Source organism: Sorex fumeus, unplaced genomic scaffold (assembly GCF_029834395.1).
Source record: "Sorex fumeus unplaced genomic scaffold, SorFum_2.1 ptg000051l, whole genome shotgun sequence".
Taxonomy (NCBI): Eukaryota; Metazoa; Chordata; class Mammalia; order Eulipotyphla; family Soricidae; genus Sorex; species Sorex fumeus.
Genome location: NW_026606108.1, coordinates 31,569,706 through 31,590,422, shown reverse-complemented (window position 1 = coordinate 31,590,422; position 20,717 = coordinate 31,569,706). Strand labels below are relative to the sequence as shown.

Sequence of the window (20,717 nt, the reverse complement as noted above, 5' to 3'; positions counted from 1 at the left end):
AAACTCTGCATATGAAATACTTAAAGGAAATCCATAGTTTTCAAGTGAAATAGCATCTTTATGATTATCAAAATAGCTCCTTCTGAATCTCTCTTTATTTTAATGATTTTCTTAACTTTTCTTCAACTAAAAGATTTAATGTCTATGCCTGTTCTTTCTCTTGACCTCTTTATGCTATAAGTGCATAGGAGTGAGTGTTGTTTTTTGCGTTATGCTGCATTTTTACTTAAGGTTTTATAATCGTAGGTTTGATTCTGATACAATATGTTTTGTTTTCAGATTTTTGCCAGCACTCATTACTGCCGTTCTGACCAATCATCTTGCCTGGGTTCCAACCGTCATGCCTAATGGACAACCACCTATAAAAATATTTTTAGAAAAACATTCCTCTCAGAGTGTGGACATGTTGGCAAAGACTCATCCTTATAACCCTCTTTGGGCACAACTGGGTATGTAACTTGAAAAACCTTACATTATGTGTTACATATAACTATTGCATAATTATAATTATTTTATATAACAGAAACAAATTTTAATTGTTCTTTTACTTTTTTGTTCATTCTAAAGCACCTCTATGATAATACTTTATGTATTTTAGTGTTTCCACTCTTTTATTCTGAAGTCTTCTTTATTGTGCCATCATGTTTGCTAAATTGTTCTCTCCCTGTCTTATGCCAGATAATATTTCTTAGAGATAGCTATTGGAGCAAGGGGTGCAGGATGATGTTTGGTTTATTACTAACATCAAGATCTTCGGATTTTATTTTATTAGGTATCTTGTCTAGGAAGAATGAGTTCACAAAGCTACCTGTGGTAGAATAAATATAATTAAATGAGAACAGATTGCTAAGATTTCTGAGAATAGATGACTGGCTAAAGAAACTTTGGTACATTTACACAATGGAATACTACGCAGCTGTTAGAAAAGATGAAGTTATGAAATTTGCATATAATTGGATCAACATGGAGAATATCATGCTAAGTGAAATAAGTCAGAAAGAGAGGGACAGATGTAGAAGGACTACACTCATTTGTGGAATATAAAGTAACAGAATAGGAAATTAACACCTAAGGATAGTAGAGATAAAGATCAGGAGGATTACTCCATGGCTTGGAAGTCGGTCTCACATGAAAAGGCAGCTCAGATTGAGAAGGGACCACCAAGTGGGTCCGCTTGGAGGGTCCGCTCGGGATGGGAGATGTGTGCTGAAAGTAGAATATAGATTGAGAATGATGGCCACTTAATACATGTATTGCAAACTACAACACCCAAAAGGAGAGAGAGTAAAAGGGAATTCGCCTGCCACAGAGGCGGGGGGTGGAGGGGGAATGGGAGGAAGGATACTGGGAACATTGGTGGTGGAGAGTGGGCACTAGTGGAGGGATGGGTACTCGATCATTATGTGACTGAAACGTAAGCACGAAAGTTTGTAAGTCTATAACTGTACCTCACAATGATTCACTTTTTTTTTATTGTATCACTGTGAGATAGACACGAAAGCTGTTCATGATTAGGTTTCAGTCATACAGTGTTCCAATATCCATCCCTCCACCAGTATATGTTTCCTAGCACCAGTGTCCCAGTTCCCAGTTTGCAGTTTCCCTCCCATCACTTCCCACCCCCAGCCTGTCTCTTGTTCTTCCTCTCTCTCTCTCTCTCTCTCTCTCTCTCTCTCTCTCTCTCCCCTTTCTTTCTCTCTTCTTTCTCTTCTTTTTCTCTCCTCTCTCTTTCTCTTTTCCTTTAGGGCACTGTGGTTTGCAGTACAGATTCTGAAAGGTTATCAGGAATATCCCTTTACCTCCTCAGTTCTTGTCCTTTATGATCATTTGCAGCTATTATTGTCATACTGTTCTATTATCTATCTTACCCATCCTCTACCCCATATGCACTTGTGGTTGATTCCAGCTGTTGACCAGTCCTCTTCGCCCCTGTTTTCTGGACCGTAGATATTAGTCTTTATATAGCACATGCACGCGCGCGCGCACACACACACACACACACACACACAGAGCACTGTAGCACTGTTCTCCTGTTGTTCATCGATTTGCTCGAGCAGGCACCATTAACTACTCACAACAAATTGTGAGACTTGTTACTGCTTTTGGCATATCGAATACGTCACAGGTAGCTTGTCAGGCTTTGCTGTGCAGGTGAGATACTCTCGGTAGCTTGCCAGGCTCCCCGAGAGGGGCAGAAGAATTGAACTCGGGTCGGCTGCGTACAAAGCAAATGCCCTACCCGCTGTGCTAATGGATAAAATTATTTGACTTTTCTTTTCAAACTGACATCAGTAACAGAACAAAACTACTCAGTGTGATAGTCTTCAATTTGTTTACATTGTTATAAAAGTGATCGAAAGTTAGATTCCAAAGAAGAACATGTAAGAATGAATGAGTTAAAACTATCTGCTCTTCAATACAAATTTCCAAAGTGACAAATCCACCTGAAGAAAAACTGTGATCTGATTTTTATAATCACATAAACCTTATATAATTTAGATTTAGCTATCCAATGACAGGAGTTTTTCTCTCATGCTATCTCAGTTTGAATTCTCTTATAGCACTTACCCAAAGTTAAATAATTTGGACACAAAAATGATACAAGAATCTTAGGAATGAATTTAACTATTTGAATAGTCTCACCCTATAAATTACTAATTCTAAGAACATTAATAATTATTATGTGAAAAACATCTATAGAACATTCCATATCACAGATAACTGGTAGACAAATAGGTTTCTTATATTAGCAGAGTTGGCCAAAAATCTCCAAATATAAGCTTATGTGCTAGTCCTTTTGTCATCTAAAAATTAAATTGAAGAAAGGTATCTGTACGGAATGCAAAAACTGGGTTTCCGTTAATTTTCCTTTATTATTTTTTTCCACTCCTCTGTCAACATTGGTTATGCAATATCTATTTGTTAAAAATAAGCAAATAAGCTTATCAGTTTTGCAAGATCAAAATTAATTTATTTGACACCAAGTCGTGAAGAGACATTCCTTTTTAACCTACTTGATTTATTTCTTGGATGTTCCTATGGATTATATTTACTCAAGAAAACACACAAGGTAGTAATGCCATAGAAACTTTCCAATTCATTTATTTCCATACAGAAATCAATTCCTATATTATACAGAACCGAAAAGTTGTCCTTAAAAAAAAAAGTTGATGCTATGCTAGGGGTGTAACTCCTTATAAAGCAAGCATGAATGTGGCATTAAACTTAAGTTTGATGTATATAAGTATACTTATTGATGTATATAAGTATATAGAAGTATAAGGATATACAAGTATATATACAACTATATATAAGTATATACAAGTGTATGTCTATATAGGTGTATTTATGTATGTATATATGTGTGTGTGTATATATGTGTGTGCGTGTGTGTTTGTGTGTGTATATACACACATATATACCACAAATGAATGGAGTCATTCTATTGCTGTTCCTCTCCTTCGGACTCATTTCACTCAGCATGATATTCTTCATGTCCATCCACTTATAGGCAAATTTCATGAGTTCATTTTTCCTAACAGCTGTGTACTACTCCATTGTGTAGATGTGCCATAGTTTCTTCATCCATTCATCTGTTCTCGAGCACTCAGGTTGTTTCCAGATTTTGGCTATGGTGAACAGTGCTGCAGTGAACATAGGAGTGCAGATGGTCTTTTTGCTGTGTGTTTTTGGGCCCCTAAGGTATATTCCCAGAGGTGGTATTGCTGGGTCAAATGTCTTCCACCCTTTTAATGGTCATTAAATTCATAAATTCAAAAGTAAAATTGAACCATATGATAAATATGCTGTTATTTGTTTTCCATTTAGAATGAGTCTCATTTTTTCCGCTTTTTTTTTTCTTTTCTTTTTGCTTTTTGGGTCACAGCCAGCAATGCTCAGGGGTTACTCCTGGCTCTGCACTTGAAATTATTCCTTGCAGTGCTTGGTGGACCATATGAGATGCCGGGGATTGAACCTAGGTCAGCTGTGTCCAAGGCAAACACCCTACCTGCTGTACTATTGCTCCAGCCTCTGCTCTTTCTGATCTATTGTAATTACCCATTCCTTAGGTCAAAAGGTGGCAACCTTTTTATCTGCCAAAGTCCATTTGGATATTAATAACAACATTTCAGCTACCATATAGTATAGGCAGATGGATCACAGGCAGCTGACCAGAAACATACATATCTTCCTTCATATACCCACGCTAGACCACAGAATTTCATGGGCCTTATATAGCCTATGGGCTAGATTGTCCCCATCTTTGCTCTAGGATGCAGTTAAGGAACTAGTAAGCTCGAAAATAATTGGAGCTAGTGTGGAATCATGGGTAGGGCAGCAACAGTAAGATAATAGTTCAAGAATATGATTAAAGTCAAAGACAGTTCAGTGTTACTGTGATTCTTCCAACTCTTCTCCATTCCACTTATTACTCTGTTCTTCTCCTTGCCCCCTAGCAGATATTGTACAATTTCTCTTCTCTGTAAAGGATACAATCCTTTTGTACACAATACTTCAGGAATACATCTTCCCACTTAAGATGAAGTGTTCTGCTTTTTGTCTGGGATCTGGCAAGGAGACTATTCTTGAAAAATGCTTCTTTCAGAACTGGATCTTTGAGATTTGAGAACCATAGAAACTTCTTGAGGAAGCTAGGAAACCTCTCCATTCATCTTGTCGTTTAGTTATCTTGTCCTTTGGTTCAGAACATTTATCAAATTCTACTCTCCCGAATATTCACTGCCTAGTAAAGATCTAAAAGTGAAACCTAAATAGCCTCCATACAATAAACATAGGTTTCTGGTCATTGAAGTCGCCTGATGAGGAAAGTTTATGTTCATTATCTGAATTTTCCATTGCAGGGGACTTGTATGGCGCTATTGGCTCTCCTGTACGGTTAGCGAGGACTGTGGTAGTTGGCAAACGGCAAGACATGGTCCAGAGGCTGCTGTATTTTCTTACTTACTTTATAAGATGCTCTGAACTTCAAGAAACACATCTTTTAGAAAATGGAGAAGATGAGGCCATCGTTATGCCAGGCACAGTTATTACTACCACATTAGAGAAAGGTGAAATAGAAGAATCTGAATATGTGCTTATTACAATGCATAGAAATAAAAGTAGTTTGCTTTTTAAAGAATCAGAAGAAACAAGGACTCCTAATTGTAATTGTAAATATTGCAGTCATCCACTCCTTGGGCAAAATATAGAGAATGTTTCACAACATGACAGAGAAGATATTCAAAATGGCACTAAGGAAATGCTAGGAATTTCAGATGAGTGCCGAATAATTTCTCCTTCTAACTGCCAAGAAGAAAATGGTGCTGATATTAAACAATACAGAGATAAATTAAGAACTTGCATTGACACCAAGTTAGAAACAGTTGTTTGTACAGGATCTGCTCCAGTTGACAAATGTGCATTGTCAAAATCAGACACAGACACAGCAGAGAAAACATGGCAGAGTGAAGAGTTTCTGGATTCAGATAAGCACATAGGCAAAGTGTTGAGACCCACAGGAATGGTTGTGGAAAAAAAGCCTCCAGATAAGCTTGTCACTGCTGCATTTTCTTGTGAGGCAGCCCAGACAAAGGTTACTTTCTTGATTGGGGATTCTATGTCTCCTGACTCAGATACTGAACTCCGGAGTCAGGCAGTGGTGGATCAGATTGCCAGACATCACACCAATCCACTGAAGGAAGAAAGAGGGGCTAGTGATCAACTTCAAGAAATTCAACAAACAACCAAGGACCAATCTGGAGAGTCTGTTATATCAGACGTGGTTTCTGGAGAGCCCTGTGAACTTTCCTGTTGGAATCATTCAGACCCAGAAAGCATGAGTTTATTTGATGAATATTTTAATGATGATTCAATTGAAACCAGGACTATTGATGATATTCCAGTTAAAACAAATACTGACAATAAAGAACATTGCTGTATTTTAGAGTTTTCGAAAAGACCATGTATAAAAAATAACAAACAAAACAATGAATTTTGTAAATGTGTAGAAACAGTTCACCAAGACTCATGTAAAGCCTGCTTTCCTCAGCAGGACCAAAGAGATACTCTCTCTATTCTTGTCCCCCATGGGGATAAAGAGAGTTCAGAGAAAAAAAATGTTGGAACTGACTGGGACATTCCAAGAAATGAGAGTTCAGATAGTGCCCTAGGAGATAGTGAAAGTGAAGATACAGGCCATGATATGAACCGACAAGTAAGCAATTATTATGGAGGAGAGCAAGAGGATTGGGCAGAAGAGGATGAGATACCCTTTCCTGGGTAAGTAGGACATTTAAGTTATAATAGGTCCTCTCTGAATACCCTTCTTGTTTGATTCCTGAAGGTTGGTAGGAGGTGATTTTAAAAAATGAATAATTATAGTAGAAGAATTCTCTTTTATTTGCTTATACTTACCAAAACGACTAAAGCTAATCCCCTGGGAAGAAAGGTTTAATGAAAGCATTAGAGAAAAGTTATGTTGATATATAGATTACTACTTGGATAATTTTTAAGACATTTAGCAGCCAGTTAGACTTTCTCTATTCTGAGCCTAGTAACTGGGGAGAGATCATAACTGAGAAAGTAGGAAATGGTATTTAGAAATAAATTTGGCAAAGCCTAAGAGTGAAACAGGAAATGTCTTTCTGGTTAAATATACTAGAGAAGATTTATACTTGAGAAAATAAGTTTTGAATTTTTGAGGTATTTGCTTTGTTTTGGATGTTGATTTTTATAGTTTGGTTGTATTTTAAATGTATTAAGCATAATCAAGTCTTTTATCAAAGTCTTGTGCTCACTTCACTAGAATCTCTGTTTTGGATTGAAAGGTCTATTTTATTGCCTATTTGTGACCTTAAACTAGTTTTTTTTTTTTTAACTTAAGAATAACTTTACTTTTTAGAATATGATGGTACTGAAATTATGAAATAAGTGAGCCAAGCTTATTTTTTACTAATAAAATATGTTTATTATTAATCAGACATGACTTCTTTGGAACCTCTTCCAGGTCAAAATTAATCGAAGTGAGTGCTATTCAGCCCAACATCGCTAACTTTGGGAGGTCCTTGTTAGGTGGCTACTGCTCATCTTATGTTCCTGACTTTGTTCTTCAAGGAGTTGGAAGTGATGAGAGGCTCCGTCAGTGTCTGGTATCAGATTTGTCTCATGCTGTGCAGGTAAGTGATCTTAACTATGCTTGAATTATTTTAGAATAAATTATATTACTCATTACTGTAAAAATACTCTTTTACCTTGTTAGAATTTTATTACTGCTTTATTCTGTTTCTTTTAGTGTCTTTTTTTATTGCCTCATTCCATCAGTGTTATCTTTGGAAACTTTCTTTGCTTATTATAGATATCATAAGTGAATTTCTGTTTTTCTTTTTTAGCATCCAGTGTTGGATGAACCAATAGCAGAAGCTGTCTGTATTATAGCCGATATGGATAAATGGACTGTTCAGGTGGCCAGTAGTCAGAGACGCATGACAGATAATAAATTGGGAAAGGAAGTATTGGTTTCCAGTCTTGTTTCCAACCTGCTTCATTCCACTCTTCAGCTTTATAAACACAATTTATCTCCAAATTTTGTAAGTATGTGTAGGACTTGAATCTTTATGAGTAGTTCGAAAGGCAACTCAAATCTATTTAGTATATACTTATATTAAATCCCATTTTAACATCACCATTATTTTCATAAGATATTATGAGTTGAATGATTTTGATACTTTGAATATTTTCAAAGAATATTTTTACAGTAAAAAGTGAAGTAAGAGTTGACCTTGTACAAGAGGCACTGACTATCCACCAAACTCCATGCATAGTTGAAAGTTTACACTTAAGTTCTGACTCTCCCAAATCTTAACTTAATAAACAGTCACTGGCTAAGTCTACTTAACTTAGAAAAATAATCCATTCACACTTGAACATTTGCAGTGTTTGATATCATAATAATTCAGTGATGGACACTTATGAATGTATACAGTATATTTCACTAAAATTCAGTACCTTAACGTGGTGGTGTTTGGAGATGAGCCTTTGGGAGGCAGTTAAGTCGGGGTGTTTCTCAGTTAGTGGCCTTCTACCAAGATGAAACTAGAGGTTGAAGCTCATGAGGACACGGAGTGGCAGCCATCTGTCTGTAAGACACTAAAAGTTCTTATAATATTTACTGATGGTGATTTGAGCTTCCAGAACTGTGAGAAAATAATTCTCTGTTGTTTAAGCCAATGAATCTTTGGTACATTATTAAAGCAGTCCGTGCTAATTTAAGACCGAAGAGGATGAGTATATGTCTTTACCGTCTATTATTTTAGCAGCTCAAATTTAGTGTATGATTAGTATGAGGTAAAGTTTGCAGTGTCCTTAAATTTTGTACAGACGCTCATTGACAGGTCACGACTTTAGTGATCCTCTTAATAATACAGCTTCCTTCATAATGAATATATCATTTCTAATTTTTAAGGCTCTTTCATTTATTGATAGGAACACTATATTAATGCATAATTAAGATCTCTATACATCAGTATGATAAACTCCATATGACAGTTTTTTGTCTTGCAGTATATAAAGTGATGGACAATGAAACTTTTATTTTCATATGAGGGATAAAACATAGATACTAACTTTCTGTTTAACATTGTACTAGAAAATGTAGAAGAGTAGTTAGTTAAAAGAAATAAAAATACAGGATAAATTTAAGAAGGTAGCTTGTACATTGAAAACTACAAAACATTGCTGAAAGACGTTGAGGGAAATAATAATGAAAATAGATCCTCTATTCATTGATTCTTAGACAGACTTAGTATTATTAAGATGACAGTGTAACCCCTATCGAAAATTTCCATTCTGGGCTGGTGCGATATTACAGTGAGAAGAGCATTTGCCTTGCATGCGATGACTTGGGTTTAATCCACAGTACTACATGTGAACTCCCCCCCCCCCCCCACCCGCCAGGAATGATCCCTGAGCTCAGAGCCAAGAATAAGCTCTAAATTGTGCCAGGTGTGGCTCAAAAGCAAAAGCAATCCATTCTTGTTTTGTTTTGTTTTGGAGTCACACCCAGCAGTACTCAGGGCTTATTCCTGGCTCTGTACTCAGGGATCACTTCTGGTGGTTTGGGGTTCAGTATGGGTGTTAGGAATTGAACCCAGGTTAGCTGTGTGCAGGATAAGCAAGCACCTTACACACTTTACTATTTCTCCAACCCCATTATATTTGTTTGTTTGCTTTGTTTTTGTTTTTTTGAAAAATAGATTCATCCGAAAATCTGAATGTTACCATAAAGGACCCTAGAGAGGCAAATCAGTCCTGGAAAAATACAGAAAGATTTGGAGAAGTAAACTTAAAAGTGAAAATAATTTAAATAGTGAAAGTCATTAGGAAAAAATATTTCCCAGTAGAATACTGTATCATTGTCATCCCATTCGTCACCAATTTACTTGAGCGGGCACCAGTAACTTCTCTATTCATTTCAGCCCTGAGATTTTATTTTATTTTGTACAGATATTTTGTACTTAAAAAAGTACAAAAACATTTATGCTTTGGAAACCAGTGTTTCCTCATTCTTGTTTTTTAAGTACATTTCAAATTATTAAGCCACATGATGACAAAATAGCACACATCATAGAAACCTCATAAAAAGGAGGTACAGAGAGAAGGTTATTTTTTTTTCCTTTTTGGATCACACCCATCAATTCTTAGGGGATACTCCTTGCCCTGCACTCAGAAATTACTCCTGGCTGTTCTTGGGTGACAGTATGGGGTACTGGGGATTGAACTCAGGTAGTCTGCATTCAAGGTAAACACCCTACCCACTGTACTATCGCTCAGACCCCCAGAGAGAATTTCTATGTTTTTTCCCCAAAGACTTACATACTAGCCAGCCATAGGCAACAGTGAGAGTGCTTGTAGGCATATAGACAACCACTGCTTTCTGTCCATCCAGAGTAAAGTTCCAGGAAAATAAAGACAAGTAGAGATTGCTGTTCATGTGGCCAGTTGTGTTTTTCTCCCATGTACAAAGCAGTAACATATTTTAGACCCAGCATGGGTGATGAGATGTGACAACTCTTGGGACTGGAGCGAAAGTATAGCAGGTAGGTGCTTACCTTGCACACAGGTGATCTAGGTTCAGTCCCCAGCTCCCATGTGGTCCCCCAAGCCCTGCTAGCACAGAGCCAGAAGTAAGCTGAACACGGCTGAGTGTGGCTCCAAATAAACATTCAACACCGTGGTTAAATTAATAACTTTTTAGGAGGAGAAAGGATGCAGAGAAGTCAGGCCATCTGGGAGCACATGATCTGTTCTGTGAGCTTGAGAGTTTTGCACAAGGGAAAGAGGCAAAAGGGTTTTAGTTTAAAAGGTAATGCTCAGCATTGCAGGACCTGAGCAATAGCACATGTTTGAGTCCTTGCATTGAACCGTGGGTCATCTTGGCTGAGAATGGGCCAGGATGGCCCCCTATGACCATATCCTCCAAGCATAGCTTGGAGAGCAAACCAAACCAGACAAAACTATAGTACCTTATCACCGCCAGGATATAGAGGCTGATCCAGAGAAATGCATGAACATTTACAGCCCTACATTAATGCCACATGTTGTCTTTTTATAACCACACAAATCTCTCATCCTTTTCATCTCTGAGACTTAGTAGTTCAGTTGATATCATCTGTGTTTTCTGTAGGATTTTTTTTTTTTAATTTGCTCCTTTTATTTATTTTTTGCTTTTAGGGCACACTCAGTGATGCTTAAGACTTACTCTTGGCTCTGCATTCAGGGATCATTCCTGATAGGGCTCAGGGGACCACATGGTGTCTTGGGGATTAAACCTAGATTGGCCATGTGCAAGGCAAATGCCGTATCTGGTGTACTGTCACTCTGGCCCCTATTCGTATTATTTAAAATATTACCTCAATTATTTTCATCAAGCTTTGATTGTAACCAATTTTACAAAACAAAAATAGCCATATATTATAGGCATTCAATCTTGCATGAGAATTTATAAATTCAGTAACTTTCCTTATATTACTGGTTATCAACCAGTTGAGTTTTACTCTCCTCTAGAGAATGACCCACCCAAAGTGTTAGTGTTGAAGTGGAGGAACCTCTCTAGAAAGTGTAAGACCATTTATCCACTCTTACCCTTGATTTCTAAGCTCTCCTCCCAAATAAATTTATCTGTAATTTCTGTTTCCTGCCCCCCTCCACAGTGATTTAAAATATAGTTTTTGAGGTAGCTTAATACAGAGCATGGGCATAATTTGGAGAATTTCAGTTCTGCAGTGGGCTGGAGTGATAGCGCAGTGGTAGGGCGTTTGCCTTGTAAGCCGCTGGCCTGGCGGAGGGAGGTTCGATTCCTCCGCCCCTCTTGAAGGGCCCAGCAAGCTACCGAGAGTATTTCGCCTGTACGGCAAAGCCTGGCAAGTTACCCGTGACGTATTCGATATGCCAAACACAGTAACAATAAGTCTCACAATGGAGACGTTGCTGGGCCCGCTCGAGCAAATTGGTGAACAACGGGAGGACGGTGCTACAGTGCAGTGCTACAGATATTTTATTTGGTAATTCTGGCTAGATGAGAATAAATGGAAATTTTGAACATGAAGGAAAGAAAAAATAAAAGGCACATTTTTTTAGAGGTTATATTTATTTATTTTATTAGTGAAACACCATGAGGTGCAGTTGTTGACTTACAAACTTTCGTGCTTGGGTTTCAGTTATACAATGATCAAGTACCCATCCCTCCACCAGTGCCCATTCTTCACCACCAATGATCCTAGAAGTCCTTCCCTCCCACCCCCCCACCCCACTCAGCCTCTGTGGCAGGGCATTCCCTTTTGCTCACTCTTTCCTTTAGGGTGTTGTAGTTTGCAGTAGAGGTATTGAGTGGCCATTGTGTTTGGTCTATAGTCTACTTTCAGCGTGTGTCTCACATCCCGAGCAAGTCCTCCAAACACCCTTTACTTGGTTTTCCCTTCTTTATCTGAGCTGCGTTTTCCACCGGCATGTGCTGCTGGCTTCCAAGCCGTGGAGCAGACCTCCTGGTACTTATCTCAACTATTCTTGGGTGTTCAGCTCCAATTCTGTTACTTTATATTCCCCAAATGAGTGCAGTCTTTCTATGTCTGTCCCTCTTTTTCTGGTTCATTTCACTTAGCATGATACTTTCCATGTAGAACCACTTGTATCTAAATTCCATGACTTAATCTTTTCTAACAGCTGCATAGTATTCCATTGTGTAGATGTAACAAAGTTTCTTTAACCAGTCATCTGGTCTCGGACACATGGGTTTTTTTTTCCAGATTTTGGCTGTTGTGAACAGTGCAGCAATGAACATAGAAGTGCAGGTGTCATTTCGACTGTACTTTTTTGCCTCTCCTGGCTATATTCCCAGGAGTGGTATTGCTGGGTCAAATGGGAGCTCAATTTCTAATTTTTTGAAAATTGTCCATACTGTTTTCCAAAAGGGCTGAACCAGTCGGTATTCCCACCAGCAGTGAAGGAGGGTTCCTTTCTTGCCATCCGCGCCAACACTGGTTGCTTTTGTTCTTTTGAATGTGGGCCAGTCTTTGTGGAGTGAGATGATACCTCATTGTTGTTTTGATCTGCATCTCCCTGATGATTAGTGATGTAGAGCATTTTCTCATGTGCCTTTTTCCCATTCGGATTTCTCCTTTGAGAAAGTTTCTGTTCATTTCCTCGCCCCATTTTTTCATGGTGATGGATGTTTTCTTCTTGTGGAGTTCAACCAGTACTTTGTATATCCTTGATATCAACCCCTTGTTGGATGGGTATTAGGTGAATATCCTTTCCCATTCTGTAGACTGTCTTTGTATTTTGGTCACTGTTTCTTTTGAGGTACAGAAGCTTTTTAGTTTAAGACAGTCTCATTTGTCTATCTGTTTCCACTTGATTGGTCAGTGGTGTGTCATCTTTGAAGATACTGTTAGCTTCAATGTCATGGAGGGTTTTGCCAACCTTGTCTTCAATGTACCTTGTGGATTCTGGTCTGATGTTGAGGTCTTTAATCCATAGAATACTGTATCACTGTATCACTGTCATCCCGTTGATCATCGATTTACTAGAGCAGGTGCCAGTAACGTCTTTTTTCATCCCAGCCCTGAGATTTTAGCAGCCTCTCCTTACTCATCTTTCTTAACGATTGGAGACTCTTTCAGGGTTAGGGGAATGAGACCTGTTATAGTTACTGGTTTTGGCATATCACTACAGGGAGCTTGCCAGGCTCTGCCCGTGCGGGTAGGTTACTCTTGGTAGCTTGCGGCTCCCCGAGCAGCATATATTTTTTTTTCTCTCTATGATTTGTTGCCTACTGTCTAAACTCTAGGGCTAGAGCGATAGCATAGCGGTTGGGCGTTTGCCTTGCGCGCAGCCAGCCCGGCCAAGCCGGGTTCGATTTCCCTGCTCCTCTCGGAGAGCCCGGCAAGCTACTGAGAGTATCTAGCCCGCATGGGAAAGCCTGGCAAGCTACCCGTGACGTATTCAATATGCCAAAGACAGTAACAACAAGTCTCAAAATGGAGACGTTACTGGACCCGCTCGAGCAAATCGATGAACAATGGGAGGACAGTGTTTTGTTTTTTCGTTTGTCTGAACTCCATCTAACATGGTGTGGTAATTATGGAAAATGGGTAGGAAGTGTCTTGTGATGTTCCAGAAAGCCACCTGGAGCGTGGTGGTGGTTGGGTAATGGAGGTCGGCTATCGGGGCTGGATTCCTTGGGATGATGAGGGCTCTCGCCAGCCCCTCTTTGGGGTACACTGAGTGAAAACAGCCTGGTGCGGAATCCCAATAGAATACTGTAGTCTGGAAATAAAGCTTCAAATAATCAGTTACTTTTTTTTGTTTGCTCTTGGGCTATACTTGGAGGTGTTCATGGCTTACTCCCAGCTCTGTGCCCAGGGATCACTCCTGGCAGGTTTGGGAGAACCCCCCCGATAGGATATGTACAAGTCAAGTGCTGTGCCCTCTGAACTATTGCTCCAGTCTCCTTTCATTTGAGGGAAAAGAAGTCTTTTCAATAAATTATGGTCAGAAAATTATATATCGATGTATAAAAGAATGAAGCTGAGGGGCCACTGAGTATAGTAAGGCACAACTTTTCATATGACTGGCCTCGGTTCAACCCCAACACCACATAGGGTCCCTCAGGCACAGCCAGAAATGATCCTGAACACAGAACCAGGAATTTAACCCTGAACATAACAGGATGAAGCCTTAATAGAAACAAACAAAACAAATATAAAAAAGAATGAAGCTGAACCCTTATCTTTGGTCATATGTAAAAATGAACTAAAAAATTAAACTCTGGCTGGGTTATGAATATATATCTAGCATGTGTCAGATCCCTGATTGAGATCTATTCCTGGAACCACAGGGACCCCTCAGCACTTAAATATAGTCCTGGTGAGTGCAGAGCACTGCCTGATCAAACATTTCCAGAGTTTGCCCCTATAATAAAAAACTCACACATCAGTTTAAAAGTAAAACAAAACTTTTTGGCACTGGGGCAGAAGAGGAGCCTGTTCGGCATTTGTTTTGGACATTGCCTATCTGGGTTCAATCCCAGGACCCCATGCAGTCCCCTTAGCCTGCCGGGAGTGAATCCTGAGCACTTAGTTGAATGTGCCCCCAAACAGCTGAAATAACCCAAAACATTGAAGGGTAGGTAGGGAGATCACAACTGCCTGTGTCCAGGGCTTGCTTCTGGCTCTTTGCTCAGGGATTTCTACTGATGGGGCTTGAGGGAACTAGGTTCTCCTTGTGTGAATTGCCTTACCTGCTGTACTTTCTCTCCAGCCCCAAACTTAAATATAAACCTAATTGCTAAAATTGTAATATCTTCAGAGACTGGAGAGATGGTTCAGCAGATAAGGCACTTGCTTGCATGTGACCAACCTGGGTTCAATTTCTGGCTCCCCAGGTATCATTGGGAGTGATTTCTGAGTGCAGAACCAGAAGTAACACTAAGCATCACCAGGTGTGGTCCTAAAACAAGCAAAAAACAGAAAAATAAAAAGTTACATATGTGGGCTTATTCTTCCTTTCTGAGGAATGCTTGTAGAGCTATAAACTTTCTTCTTAATACAGCTTTTGCTGTGTTTCATAAGTTCTTGTAACTTGTGTCTTCATTCTCGTTTGTTTCCAGGACTCTTGATTTCCTCTCTAAGCCACTGCTTGTTCAGTAGTCAGCTGTTTAGTTTCCAGGTGTTTGATTTGATTTTCTGTTTGTGTGTGTGATTCACTTCTATTTTCAGTGTACCGTGGTCTGATAGAATCTCTATCTTCTTGATTTTATGGAGGTATGTTTTGTTGCCCAGCAAGTGGTCTCTCTTGGAGAATGTGCCATGTGCACTTGACAAGGATATGTATTCAGCTTTTTTGATATGAAGTGTCCTATATATATCTGCTAAACCCCTTTTTTCCACTTCTTCCCACAGATAAAGTATGTCCTTGCCAGTTTGAGTCTGGTTGATCTCTGAAGAGGTGATAAAGCGGTGTTGAAATCTCCAACTAGTATTGTGTTGCTATCAATGTCTTTCTTTAAGTCTATGAGTAGTTGTTTTAAGTATTTTGCTGGTCCCTCATTAAGGTATATACATTAAGGAATATGAGTTCTTCCTGATGTACAGATTCCTTAATCATTAAGAAATGACTGTAACTTTCTCTTGTGATCTTCTTTAGTCTGAAATCAATGTGGTCTGATACCAGTATGGCCACCCCAGCTTTTTTGAGGGAGTTGTTTACCTGTAGAATAGTTTTCCAGCTCTTGACTTTGAGTTTGTGTTTCCTCTGACTGTTAAGATGTGTTTCTTGCAGGTAGGTTCAATTTTCTGATCAGTCCTGCCACTCTGTGTCTTTTAATTGGTGCATCTAGCCCATGACATTGAGAGAGATTATTGTTATGGTGTTTTTCCCATGTTTCTGCCAAATATTGGTGTATTTGAGGGGATTGTCATCTTAAAGTAGCCTGTTTAGTTTTTCTTGTAATTATGATTTTGATTCTATGAAGTTCCTGAGTTGTTGTTTATGAAGTTGTGTGTTGTTCTTTCCAATATGAATGAGAGTTTAGCTGGGTAAAGTATTCTTGGTGAGGCATTTATTTCATTTGGGTTTTTTCACTGTATCCCACCACTGTGCTCGGGCCCTGAAGGTTTCATCAGATAAGTCTGCTGTAAATCTTAAGGATGCTTCTTTATAAGCAATTTCTTTCTTTAATCTTGTTGTTTTCAGAATTTTATCTCTCTATGGTTTTTGTCATTCTGATCAGGATGTATCTTGGAGTATTTTTATTTGGATTTCTTTTAGCTGCTACCCTTCAGGCCTCCTGAGTTGGCTTGCATGTGCTCTTCAGCTCTGGAAACGTCTCAGCAATTATGTCTTTGACAGTTTCTTCTTGATCAGGGTTTTCTTCTTGTTACTCTGGATTCCAATAATTCTTATATTATTCCTCTTGACTTCATTCGATTTTTTCTTCACATCTGTTGGTTTGTTTTGAGGCTCTTTTCCATTTTCTGCTTTTATTGGAGATTCTCTGCACCTCATCTTGGAGCTCACTTATTCTCCACTGAGTTTTTCATTTTACCTACCAGATTTTTCAGATATGTCATTTCTTTCTTTTTTTTTTTTTCTTTTTTTGCTTTTTGGGTCACACCCAGCCGTTGCATAGGGGTTACTCCTGGCTCATGCACTCAGGAATTACTCTTAGCGGTGCTCAGGGTACCATACGGGATGGCTGGGAATCAAACCCAGGCTGACCACATGCAAGGCAAACACCCTATCCTCTGTGCTATATGTGTAATTTATCATATTTTTAGGAAACCAGAAACTTCGTAGAATCTAATCTTTGGTATAAGCTAGAAAAAGATTGAGATTCTTAGGGCCAAATTGCATTTAACATATGCTCCCAAGTTGTTCAGGAGATAACTCAATTAGTTGAGCCCATTCCTACAAGATGTGAGTGTCTATGTTCAATTGCCAGCCCTGTTTGCTCCCCTCCCCAGCATCTGAGCATTGCTGTGGCATCCCTATGAGAACTGTGCTCCAAAGTTTAGTTTCAGGTTGAAATGTCACTGTCACTGCCACTCTCCTCCCATTGTTCATCGATTTGCTCGAGCGGACCCAGTAATGTCTCCATTGTGACACTTGTTACTGTATTTGGCATATTGAATATGTCACGGGTAGCTTGCCAGGCTTTGCCGTGTGGGCGAGATACTCTCGGTAGCTTGCTAGAGGTAGCTTGCCCTCTCTCTGAGAGGGGCAGAGAAATCGAATTTGGGTCGGCCGGGTTGGCCGTGTGCAAGGCAAATGCCCTACCCACTGTGCTGTCACTCCAGCTCAGGTTGAAATGACTAAATATAATTTCCCAGAACATTGTGCTTTAAAATTTTCATCACTTTGAGTTGGAAATTTTCTTTTCTTCTCCTTAACTGCAGTGTGTAATGCATCTTGAAGACCGGTTACAGGAGCTGTACTTCAAAAGCAAAATGCTGTCTGAGTACCTAAGGGGGCAGATGCGTGTTCATGTCAAGGAGCTGGGAATGGTTCTTGGGTAGGTTAATTTCTGACTTTGCTTTCTGCTTGCAAGCTCTAGATAATGTATGTTCTGTAGAATTGCTTTTTTCTTTGTTTTAAGTGTCATTTTCTTTATTTTTGCTTTTTGGATCATACCCAGCAATGCACAGGGGTTACTCCTGGCTCATGCACTCAGGAATTACTCCTGGTGGTGCTCTGAGGACCATATGGGATGCTGGGAATCGAACCTGGGTCGGCCACATGCAAGGCAAACGCCCTACCTGCTGTGCTATTGCTACAGCACCTTAAATATCATTTTCTATTTGAAGCTGAACACAATTAGGGTTTGTTAATTTTGTTAACACTGCATTTTATAGACATTATTTCATAAAAGTATCTTTTTACTTACTGAAAAATTTCTAGCTTTAGTTGTTTTAAATTCTATAACACCTTTTCTGTGGGCCACAAATGCTGAGTTATGATGACTTTATTGGTTAGTCAGCTATCCAGGTACCCTTTAGAACTAATGTCCTGAAATGAATTGTTGTTGTTTTATTTCAGGATTGAATCGAGTGACCTTCCTCTTCTGGCTGCTGTAGCAAGCACACACTCTCCTTATGTTGCTCAGATACTTCTTTAATATGCCCAGGTGTTGTTAAAAATAAATTTGGTGGAATAGGTAAAACCAAGGAAGCAGACATTATTTTCCCTACTAGTCTTCCATTTGAATGAATCCATTGCCTGGGTATTCTGAATTGCAGTGTGTATTTTGTGATTATTGGATTGTTGTTTTCCTTTTGATTAGGTTTTTGAGAGATAAGATTTTCACCAAGTGAAAATGATAAGCATAATTTTGGGGGAAAGCATTTGACAATATCAAAAGGTAAATGATAAATTGATGCAAAATAAACATTGAGGAATTACAAATGATATCTACGATATGTTGGTACACTGATCAGTAGCAGCTAATGACTTATGGTTAAATTGTGCGAAAATAGTTAGGTTTTTATTCTTTACTTTAGGGTATAGAGTTCTGTAAAACTGATTTTTTATTTTTCTGTTAAAAATAGCTACTTTCTGGATATTTCTCAAAGTATTTAAAACATTCTGTTTATTATAACACAGAATAATGAGTGTAAATGTGTGTTAACTTACCCACCTAAATGTACAGATATATCTGTTTTTAAATGGCAGAGGTAGAATACAAAATTGGTTAACGGTACCTTTTCCAAAAAAGTTACTAGTTTCAATTGTATATAATGTTGAATGTTACTTTCTGGTGATATTTCTGTTTCACTCACCCTAAGATATAAGGAAAACCAATTTTTTTTAAGGCTAAGGGCTGTAGATTCCTCAAATGAAAATACTACTTTATACCATTTGTTTTATTTATAAATACAATTCTTATAAATACTAATATTTACATACTCACTAATTTAATAAAAATTAGGGTTAAAAATTGCACCAAAGTATTGGCAAAAATACTACTATTTTAAAAGTGCTCAGGTAAATGAGGCCCTGTTTTCGGTACAAGTTCTTCTACAACTATAGGAACTGAATATTTGTTACACTGCTTCATTATTCACTTTACACAGCTAGAACTCATTAACTCTTAAAATTATTTTTTTTCTCCAATAGATGCTTTCTTCCAAAATCTGATTGTTTTAAAACATTACCACTTTTCAATTTGTTTTTTGTATATACTGTAGAATTTTGTCTGTAAGAAAGGCTAATATGGAACCAAACTCTTGTAAGTAATGTAAATAGATAGGTAGATACAGTTTTCAATATGCTCTACTACCTCAGTTTACTTGAATACTACATTATAGTTTGTTATTTAGCTACTTTAGGATACTTTTAATGCTAGAAGTAAAGTTGGTTTCTGCTTTCATGGAATATTTTCATTATAATTGATTGATTACCTTTATAAGTAAAACCGCCAACTTGTTCTGTTACTAAATATATTTACTGCATAATACATCTATTCTTGCTACTTAAATTTAAATAATTTAGATTTCTGTGGTTTGTAGTGTTTGACCTTGAATTTATAGCATTGGGTAACATTTTGTCTTGCTTATTAAGTATCTAAGAAATCTCCAACTAGACAAGGAAGAAATGTTTGTTTTAATGGAATGTAAGGAACTGAAATTGATATGCCTGCATTCTTATTGGCCCTTTTGTCCTATCAGCTGATCCCAGTCAGTACCTAAGTCTCCCATGGATGACGTGCTGCCAAAGAGAGTTCTTTAATTCAATTTTCTTAATCCATTCACTGGTGAAAAATTTTTTTTTTCCATTTGAAATTTTACGGATCAGTCTCTTTGGCAGAATTTATAGTATAGGACAGTTTTTAGTAGGCCATTGCACATTATTTTTCATTGTAGCTCAGAATGATTCTAATGTCTTTTTCTGTTTTTTTTTTATTACCAAATTAGCCCTGTTTGAAATTATAACTCCTAATAAATGATCATTTAGGACATCATCTTCAGTAAATGACCGACTCCCACTACTAAACTTTGTTTGAAGGAAATAACCTATAGTTTCTTACAAAATCATTCATCCTTTTAGAACTCCTGAGTTTCAATAATACCAAACTTCCTGTTATTTCTTCAGCCTTTATTATTGTCATACTTTTCTTACACAAAGCCCAAGAAATGAGCTGCTACTTCTTTAAAGTGTGGTCATTATGATGAATGTGAAGAATTTTGGCCTCTTTGAAACAAATTTTTTCAACTTCTTAAGGTACAGATAAATATATGCTACATATTTTTTAAAACCTGTTTGTTGTAATAGGAAATTAAAAAGGGATCTTTTGCATTATAGATTTAAAACTGGTATTTCCTTGTATATAAACTAATTGGTTTTAAATATTTCTCACCTTATTAATACGTCTTAACTTTGAGTTTGAAAATGTTAAGTGCAATAAACATACTAGTACAGATTTCATTTTGTTTCAGTTGGCATACACTGGGGATGATCACTTTTTAAAAAAAGAATTTACACAATGCCTACTTTGGTAGATGTCTTACAAGAATGTTTTGCGTTCTCTAAGTTATTTAGATGGTGGGACATGTAAAATGTACATATTTTTTTCTGTGTTCTGTATACATTTCTCAAATGTGCACCTGTATTATAATAACCTCCCAGTTCTGGGGAAATTTGTGCAATAAACATGTACATTAATTTGA

The 20,717-nt window shown here is 37.9% G+C and overlaps 1 protein-coding gene across 2 annotated transcripts in view; it reads left to right on the top strand.

The window, feature by feature from the left end:
• The window catches only part of FNIP1 (folliculin interacting protein 1), a 120,926-nt gene extending 100,209 nt beyond the window's left edge, over positions 1-20,717 (top strand). For both annotated transcript variants that reach the window (XM_056124238.1, XM_056124237.1), the window contains 6 exons: positions 280-449; positions 4,863-6,279; positions 7,007-7,175; positions 7,389-7,586; positions 17,451-17,566; positions 18,091-20,717. In XM_056124238.1, coding sequence (XP_055980213.1) covers positions 280-449; positions 4,863-6,279; positions 7,007-7,175; positions 7,389-7,586; positions 17,451-17,566; positions 18,091-18,169 — 2,149 coding nt within the window. In that variant the 3' untranslated portion in view covers positions 18,170-20,717. The remainder of the gene's footprint in view (positions 1-279; positions 450-4,862; positions 6,280-7,006; positions 7,176-7,388; positions 7,587-17,450; positions 17,567-18,090) is intronic.